This window comes from Spinacia oleracea, chromosome 6, assembly GCF_020520425.1.
Source record: "Spinacia oleracea cultivar Varoflay chromosome 6, BTI_SOV_V1, whole genome shotgun sequence".
NCBI classification, from domain to species: domain Eukaryota; kingdom Viridiplantae; phylum Streptophyta; class Magnoliopsida; order Caryophyllales; family Amaranthaceae; genus Spinacia; species Spinacia oleracea.
The window spans coordinates 94774917-94784999 of record NC_079492.1 but is presented as its reverse complement, the minus strand read 5'-3'; the positions used below and the strand labels follow the sequence as shown (position 1 = coordinate 94784999).

At 40.0% G+C, this 10083-nt stretch overlaps 1 protein-coding gene across 1 annotated transcript; it reads left to right on the top strand.

Moving 5' to 3' along the window:
• The first annotated feature begins 5998 nt into the window (after positions 1-5998).
• On the top strand, positions 5999-6613 carry LOC130463379 (uncharacterized). The gene is made up of 2 exons (XM_056832489.1): positions 5999-6230; positions 6264-6613. Exons 1-2 carry the CDS (start codon positions 5999-6001, stop codon positions 6611-6613), a joined length of 582 nt encoding a protein of 193 aa, XP_056688467.1.
• Positions 6614-10083: the final 3470 nt, after the last annotated feature.

Below are 10083 nucleotides of genomic sequence, written 5' to 3'. Positions count from 1 at the left end.
GACAACTGCCATCTTTTTGTTGAACTCCTCTTGCTCATTTTGTAGCGTATGCGAAATTGGATTGATCATTCTTGGACTTGAAAGCATCGATGTACATGTGGGAGACAGACGATGAGGAGACGTGAAAGGATGATTCAAACCAAGTTCAGGTATATTGGAGGCAAATTTTTGAACTGGAGTTTCCACAGGGAAACTTTCACGTATGGGAAAGCCAAAGGGTCCTGTGTTGTTCTGAGCCGTTTGCAAAGAATCAATCTTCTTCTCGAGCCTCTCTAGGTAAGGTGTGATCAAAATCATAACCTGAAACATGAGCCACTGTTAATGTATTTACTTGAAACGGTGTACAAAATGTATAAAATATACAATTGTAGATGACTTATACATTAGATACCAGCCTCGTTTCTTCGCAATCCTCATCTTCCAATGAATTGGGTGTAATTTTGTCTCTGCCAAGACGGGGATGTGGTTCCCCGTATGCAACGTCCAATGACAGCCAAAATAAACATTACAAAATTCCATAAAGATTAAACACCAAAATAATATTACGGTATGAACGCGATTCATTGTACATGATCAACTCACCGCAAGCTTTCCATAGTCGTTAGTTTCCTTCTTGTCCAAACCCCTAAGCAGGGAGACATGCTCAGTTGTCCAAACGCCTATCCTAGGAAACTTGTTCCGATCTAAGTAGAATATCTGGTGACAATCATGTTTAACCAATTATTCATCCATAAACGTATGCAAAGTTAATACTTGAATTACAAAAAAAAAAGGTAATATTCCTTTACTATGTGAAAAAGGGTTTGGGAAATTACCATGAGGAAAAGAGTACAACCACCACATCCCGCCACGAATCCTGCTTTATCAAACTTCTCAGCAAATTCAAAAGCCTTCGTCATTAGCCAGTCATGCGCGAACGTACACCAATCATATTCATTTGACTTGTCTGCCATAGTACATGATTGCATCAAGGGCTTTGACAAATATGATCCATCAGTCGAGGGACATAACACTAGTCCCAAAAGCGCCATCAAAAAAGCAGTACGGAATTCGCTGCGATCCAAATCGGTATCTAGCTCGATGACATTGCCATCTTCATCCTCTTAGACTAAAGCGTCAATGACTACACGCAAAGAAACTATTTCCTTTCCCTCTCCATTCACCATAGTAATTTTGCGAGAAATCGTCACGGCCTTAACAAGCAACGCTGGACTATCAACCACCTCGAAGGGAACCGTCTTTTCCCCCATTGGGAGATCAAATATGTAACAACCCACCCTTAACGAGCTGCTTGCAAGTTACAACAAATACATGCTAAACAAACTTTAACTCCTCAAACAACTTCAAAGATTTAATCACGGGTTTAGCCTATCTCAAATACACTAATTAAAACTCTTACACTTAATTAATTATTAAATATTTAGGCAACACTTCCCTAAATATGGACAATCCTAAAAAATTTCTTAGGATATTACGTCAGATTTTCTTTCACCTGCTTCAATTACAACATTCCAACATATAACATTTCCCAAAACAACACTAGGGTGTCACTGTGACAGCCCACACTTATGAGCTACTTCTAATCTCACTTAAACTTGAACTAAACAACTTGACTTAACTACAACTCTAACACGGATATGTAACCCATAAATTATAAACCAAAAGCTTTAAGAAGAAATTATACAGCCCATTAACAAACTCTAGAAAGCTTAATTACATTTGGCGAATCCATAATCCAACCTTGGACATATAAGGCCATTGGAGAACTCTACGAACCTTGAACCTGAACTTTGACTCGACTCTTGCTACCTGCAAAACATTTTAACTCTGCCCCCACCGGGACAGGTTCATAGAACAAAATCAGCAGAAATCTGAGTACACACATCCAACCCGAAATACATTTGATAGGTGGCTCAAAATAGTTTTAGTTTTAGTTTTATATTTTGTTTTGAAAAGCAACTTTGCTTATCAAACTCACTTCAAAAACATTACATGGTAAAACGTTACAATAATTTTACTTGCAAAAGCTTCACACCTTACTATCATCTCACAAAGTTTCTAAATTCACATTCATATCAACATAATTAGGCTCGCAACTAAGATTCATCATTACTCTAATACTCTTAATCATTTTCATTCATAGCTTATTTGACAATTAATCATAGACATAGCTCAAGTATTTCTCCAGAAGTAAATTTTTCCCAAACCATCATTTATGTCGCAAGGTGGAACTCAATATATACACATATTCCTAACTGAATGGGGAAACCCATTGGTACAAAATTTCCAAAGACATATAATTCTCTTCATAAAGTTCTCATAATAAATTAAATGCAGATATAGACATTCATAAGAAATTTATAACTCGTTGCGATAACACACAACTCAAACTCAGCATAATAGCTTACATAGTCACAACATATTAGCTTACTGCTGGGGTAAGTGAACACGAATAGAGAGGGGTCACTATAACCAACTATCTCTCTTTGGTGGGGGTCGTCACCCTCCTGATAAACATACGCTTGCAAGACTTAACTAGGACATGTCCCTAACTACGGGTCTATCCTGCTTCTACGAGTCTACTTTTGTAGCACTGGCTTTACGGCCAAGCCTCTTTAACGAGTCTATCCCGCCGAACTACGGGTTTATCCCACTTCTACGAGTCTACTTTTGTAGCACTCGATTTACGACCAAGCCGCTTTAACGGGTCTATATCGCCGAACTATGGGTCTATCCCGCTTCTACGAGTCTACTTTTGTAGCACTCGCTTTCAATGTTTTTCATCACTAAAGCATGTGAGCACTACGCAACACATACTCAACTACTTTCCCCTACTTAAGAATTTTACTACCAATTTATATATTTGATTCCGCTCTCAGATTATTATTCGCGTGCTTTAATCAACTACTAGTATTTGGGCCCGGGCGATGCCCCGGGTTAATACACGGATACAAATTTTAAATAAATTCAATACTCCATAATTATTAAATTGTCATTTATTATGTTTTGTTATGAAAAGATGACATATGATTTGATTTGGATTAGTGGTTAATTGTTTGGTTTACAAATTAGAGGTCACGGGTTCAAGACTTGTACCACACATATTTATCATTTTTAAATAATTGTGTATGACATGGAACATTGAAGTGAGATTAGGGTGAGTGTCACGTGGCACATAGGCTTGCTTATCAACGCCTTTTAATATATAGTATAGATTCGCTTCTTTCTTATTACACTTCAACTCAACTCCTTTCTCATAATAATTCCTCAATTAATAAATCATCCTCAAGACTCATTGACTCTTTGAAATTACACCACCCACACGTAAAGATCTAGTTAACCCATGAATTCACTCTTATTGATTTATTCCTTTGATTTAACTTCTTAACCAACAAACTCATAATTTGACCTCAAAAGGGTAACATCCTTAACCACAGTCCATTAGAGAATCCAATTGAATATTAAATAGCCTCATAATATGATTTAATTAAAAACAAGGTAAATTATGTGAGCTTAGTGTGCCTGAAATATGTTTTATAAAAAGATTTACGGAGTACATAAAACTCAAATACTCGAAATCAACTTAATTATTCATTGTAATGCCACTAGTTATATTTCAAACAAAAGAAAACTTGAATATTTACTTTAAATTAAGTATATCGTTAACTCTTCATAAAAGATTGATTGTGTTATAAAATGATGAGTGGTCACTGTTAGGGGGGAAAATACCCTCCTAGTGACGTGACTTAAATGTGCCACCATGAGGCACACATGGAAGCCAGCAAGGCATGAGTGGCGACTGACCAACTTGCCTACAACGGTTATGTAAACGGCAGCGGTTACGACAATGATTAAATAGTAAGCTTGAGTTAAGGGAGGGAGTAATAATTAATGGCTTAATTACACCACCCTTTTGTCCTTTACATCCTCATGTAAGGCCATATAAGGCCTCGAATGATCATTTGAAAAAAGAACATTGCTTCCTAATAATATACTCTTTTATGCTTAAATGTATTACTCTCATCATCTCGCAATTATCTTGCTCAAACAATTGTTAGCACCTTCCTAAGACAAGTTCGACTCTAATTAGAATTTTTCCAAAACAATTTGGCGCCCAACTTGGGGCTAACAATCAAAAGAAGCTTGATAACCCCATTTCACCACCATGTCCGGAAATGCAAGCTCATCCAATGGTGTCACTCGCCGCATTGAAACCATGGAGCAGCGCATCAGCCTTCACCAAAAGGAGAATGAAGCTTTGCAGTCGCATATCAGGTAGACCCCCTCCATCGCAACCGGCTCCAGATTCCAGTACCGTCGGGACACCTCCGGGTTGAGCCGCCACCTCGACCTTGACGTTGCTCCTGATCATCCCCTTCACGTACCGTTTGGTGAGCCTGGAGGTCCAATCCTCGAACAGATCCGCGAGTTTGAGCCTCTAACAAGCCAGCCTCGTCCGAGTTCGGGTTGGTTACCTCATCCTCCTCCAAACCAAGCACTCCCGACGGGGGCTGCGACGTCTCTTGTGACTTCAGTTGCCGCTCAAACCATCCTGTCGTAGATCAGTACTTCCCAAGCTACGACGTCTGTCCCGGTGTCGGCCCTTGGTTCCAGCACGATGTCACGTCTGTTGCCCCCTCCAAAGGTAACTGTTTCGGCACCAGTTCCTGCCTCGGCACCACCACAAAGACCGCCACCACCTCCGGCGACCCAAGCACCCTGGAATCAACTACTTACGCAGAAAGTCGTCCAACCCATCGTCAATCTTGCAACTTCTACACCAGGAGCATCCCCGCAGATGATGGCGACTCCCTTGGCCAGTCAGGCGCCGCAACCAACTCTTTCATACACACCACTCCGCCCGAATTCCACGAGAAACTATTATATTCAAAGCACTCCTATCAGGTTAGTTATTCCGATTAGCCATGGCTTTATAACTCCTTTTCCTTGTGTTGCAGATACAAATGCTGCCCAGGGGACAAATCCCATCATGCAACAAGTCGTGCCTCAGTTCACTCCCAACCAGTCTCAGAATGCGAGCCCATAAAATACCTACTATCAACATCTCCAAGCCAATTTACCCGAAACATTCAGTCCTCTTGTCTCGGTGCTTAGCAGTATATGCAAAAACACCAACCACCAACTCTAATAGATCATGGCCATGATAAACAAGATCCCTGGAGTACTCATGCCCATCAAAGAAGCTAGCCTAGACAGTTATGCCGACTCACCATATGCCGACCCCATTGATGCAATCGATATCCCGAAGCGATTCAGCCTACACAACATGCCCATGTATGATGGAACCTCTGACCCGAGAGATCATATACTAACCTACAAACAACCAATGATGACAATCCCAGTTACCAAGCATATGAGAGAGGCAAGTCTATGCAAAGGTTTTGGCTCAACATCAGTCGGACCCGCCTTGAAGTGGTTGACCAGCCTGCCCAACGGATGCATCACCTCCTTTTCACATCTCGACAACATGTTCAACCAACAATTTGCTAGCAGCAGGGGGTTCGAGAAGCAGACAAGCGACCTGTATCGCATAGTCCAACAACGACCTGACGGACCCTTAAAGGACTATATAAACCGGTTCATCAAGGAGAAGGTAACAGTCCCAGAGTGCGACGTTCCAACCGCAATTGTAGCATTCAGGTAGGGGATATATGGAGAAACATACCTATGTAGAGACCTCATCAAATATCCCTGCAATACGTTTGAAGACGCACAAGCCAAAGCCATAGCCCAAGTCAGGGTCGAAGAAACTCTCTATTGCAGGAAAGGAGCCAACGATTACGCAAAGACTGATAGACTGCTGCCCTACCCCAAGAGGAGAGATGACCGTCCTGCCCCCTACTCTCGACCACTACAAGTAGCAATGGTGGAAGAAGATGACGACATGGACTGAAAGAATATCCCCGACCTACCTCCCAGAATTAACGAATACTCTTTCTATATTGACACTGTAGGTTTGATGAACCACTTGTCAAAGATGGGAAAAGCAGTGCAATGGCAGCCAAAATCCAGTAAACCCGACTCGAAAAAAGACCCTTCAAAGTGGTGTGACTTTCATGCTGACACCGGTCACACCACCAACGAGTGCGTAGCGCTGAGAAGAGAAGTTGCCTATTTATTGAAGAACGGACATCTCAAAGTCGTCTCCAACTCTCCTTCTCAACTTCCTCCACCTCTTCATGCCAAAACTGTTAATTTTATTGCTGGAGGTTCTGACGTTTGTGTTTTGATTTATTCTGCAGCGAAGAGACATACTTGGGAGAACGAGGTCGATAGACCAGCATTGGTGGTCGCTGCAAAATATGTGACTTCCATATCCTTCGGCGAATCTGACGCCGGGGACATCTCTGACAAACACCATAACGGATTAATGATATCCATCCCCGTCGGGAATTGGATGATCAGACGAGTCCTTGTCGATAACGGAAGCTCCACCAACGTTATGATGTTGGACGCCCTCAAAGAGATGGGGTTAAACCCAGAAACGGACGTCATCAAGAAGCCAACATTTCTGATAGGATTCAGTGGCGAAGCAAAAACCACCTTTGGAGAAGTCACTTTGCCCGTCTATGCCCAAGGGGTGAATCAATAGGTAAAATTTTATGTTATTGATTTCCCTTCGTCTTACAACATTATTTTGGCAGGCCTTGGATCCACGACATGAAGGCCATCCCGTCAACTTATCATCAAACCATCAAGTTCCCAACCCGATGGGGGGTCCAGGAAATCAAGGGAGATCAGCAGGAATCCTAGGAATGTTACAAAGCAGCATTAAGACCTTCAGCCACAAACAAATCCTCATTATAGTAACTACAGTCCGACTCCGGCCCCGCATAATACAAAGAGCCGAAATCTGAACAACTCGACGAAGTCATTTTGGATCCCGCCAAATCGGAGCAAGTCGTCCTCATCGGATGCGACGTACCAGACGATATCAGGTCGGAACTCATAAAATTCCTCAAAAACAATGCGGATTGCTTCGCATGGTCTCACGAAGACATGCCGGGAATCAGTCCAGACGTCATCACCCACAAAATCAATGTCGACCCACATCATAAGCCCGTCAAACAAAAACGACGGAAATTCGCTCCAGAACGCAACCAGATCATCAATGACGAGGTTCAACAGTTACTCGACACAGGTAAAATCAGAGAAGTCAAATACCTAGACTGGTTTGCCAATGTCGTAGTTGTAAGAAAGAAAAACGGAAAATGGCGTGTATGCATAGACTTCACCGACATTAACAAACATGCCCCAAAGACTCCTTCCCACTTGTAACACCCTAATAATTCCTTGCTTTTATAAAACCATTTTCCAACTTAAAATAAAGGAATTACTAAAGTATTACCGCCACCGTGATATCGGTTAAGGCTAGTACCAGAATTACGCAGCGGAAATTAATGTTAACTAACTTTCAAACCAACATAAATAATAATTATTTAGGCCTCCTACAAGTTGGAACCATAACGGCCCAAAAACCAAAGTATTAAAAATCCAACAAACCCTAAACATGATTAAAGTATTAAAATAGTTTCAAAGCACAAAAGAATGCAACTCTCTCAACCATCCCAAGCTACATGATTTCGATCGTACTTTGATCTACCAACCTGCTAAATTAATCTACTCCCCAACAATGCAAGTGCAAATGATGGATCATCATAGGGTCATTAAGGCGAAGGCCATGACCAAAAGACACAAAGGACGTAGTTAGCAAAAGATGAGTACTTACAAGGCTAGAGTGAAATAAAACTATAAACATGCATCACTCGCTAAAGTACTAATCAACATACAAAAGCCATTTAATAATTAACAAACAAATCATGAATACAAGACTCGACTCTTGACTCGACTGTTGACTCACAATTTAATTAGAATAAGCTTCGAACGGGCCAAAAGAATATTCCATAAAGGAAGGGTGTTGGGAGCCCACCAAACACCATAATAAATAATAAATATCGGACCATACCGAGTGTCAGGCCATGCCGACGGAATTCCTGCGCATAATTTAAATGAAACAACGTCTTGTACCATTAGTAGGAGATCAAGCTTTCCGGCAAGTCTCTCCCCATTGTTCATACTCAAGGTATATACGTTCCAAGAGTTTTGAAGCTTGTTCTGGTTGCACTTTACGTTTATTAATATTTTATTAAAGGCAAACTCGAGACTCAACATACATACATACATACATACATACATACATATATACATACATACATACATACATACATACATACATACATACATACATACATACATACATACATACATACATACATACATACATACATACATACATACATACATACATACATACATACATACATATATTAAATAAACGACAACCAAAACAATCTCATTGTAATCCTTTAGGACTTGTGATCAATAAATCAAGACGTAGTGAAATTACTACCAAGTTCCTTCTCACAAAAGGTGAGATTCCTCATCATGTCTATTAACATGAGGGTTGTGCCTTGGCACGACAAATCCTAATTCATTTCATATAGAAAATATTCCCAACTGAACCCTACATGTGCGGTGGCTTACGTGAGCTAACCCTTCACATGTGGTAAAATAAATAGTACAACGAGGTACGAATAATTGGCTCAAAAGTATACTAGACATCCCGTACAATAGCATAACAATAAATAATTCATCCCTTGCATGTGAAACAAACCATACATGCATAAATATTGAACAACAGGATTGACAATGAAATCCATACTCACAATAGTCCCAACATGCTTGTTCAATCAACAAATCAATAATTCCAATAATAATAATTCACATGATTGTCCACCAAATCAAATATAAATCCACCAAGTTCACGTAATACAATTCACATCAATAAACAATCATGTAATGTCCCTTGACAATTCGTGTGGTCGCCCTAGACTTGTACCTACCTTGAATATCTAAGCGTAGGGGCCACTTTGCAAATACGATCACTCACTTAGAAATCACCTCATATCATCATAATAATGAAACCTTAATTATTTCCATGTTCATTAAATTTTCAGCAACTTTATGAAATATAAAACCTTGATAATAATTATAATTCAATCGTTCTTTAATAAAATAATCGACTCAATTTGCAAAACTAATCCCTAGTATGAAAACATACTTTTTCTACCCTTAAAATCAATAAAAATCAACAATTTGAAATCACCTCATATCATCATAATTATTTAGAAATCACCTCATATCATCATAATAATGAAACCTTAATTATTTCCATGTTCATTAAATTTTCAGCAACTTTATGAAATATAAAACCTTGATAATAATTAGAATTCAATCGTTCTTTAATAAAATAATCGACTCAATTTGCAAAACTAATCCCTAGTATGAAAACATACTTTTTCTACCCTTAAAATCAATAAAAATCAACAATTTGAACCTTTTTATAAATCTGAAAATATAATTGATTATAATAATTAAATTAATCACCTAATTATGCTAATCAATTGACCCTTTAGGTCTAGGTTAAAACCCTAGCTTGAATTTTCCAATAAAACCAATTTAACACCACAAAAATCAAATCTTTATTGAATAAACAAATCTGAAAATTCATACTTTAATAATTAAAATACGCCTCAAGATTTAAAACATGTAAATCATCACAATACGGTGTTCACAACCGATTTCCAGTATTTTAATTATTCAAAACAATTATAGTAATATAATTTAAAATACGGAATTGAAATAGAATTGGTAAGGAAGAAGAGAATTATACCAATCCGGCCTATAGCACGGAACAACCACGAATTAATTGTGATTGGGCGAAAGAATTGAATGAACGAGCAAGAACACACACACACACACACACACCACTCGTGTATGTGCGCGCGCGGACAGACGAGAGGCAGCAGCAGGGCAGCAGCTGTGCGCGAGCAAGAGGGACGAGGGCGCGGGCTGGCGTGAGCAAGAGGGGCGAGGGGGTGCGTGTGGCTGGGCGAGAGCAGCGCACACAGCACAACAATAGCACAACAGCAGCGCAGGGGCGTGCTGGCGCTGCGTGAGGGAGCAAGACGGAGAGGGCGAGTGTGGGGCGAGGGCACGACA

Bases quoted from the DNA above. Each gene is read 5' to 3' on its own strand.
- LOC130463379 (XM_056832489.1), top strand. From the start codon at position 5,999: ATGGGAAAAGCAGTGCAATGGCAGCCAAAATCCAGTAAACCCGACTCG. The intron at 6,231-6,263 runs GTTCTGACGTTT...TTTATTCTGCAG, and splicing joins TGTTAATTTTATTGCTGGAG to CGAAGAGACATACTTGGGAG.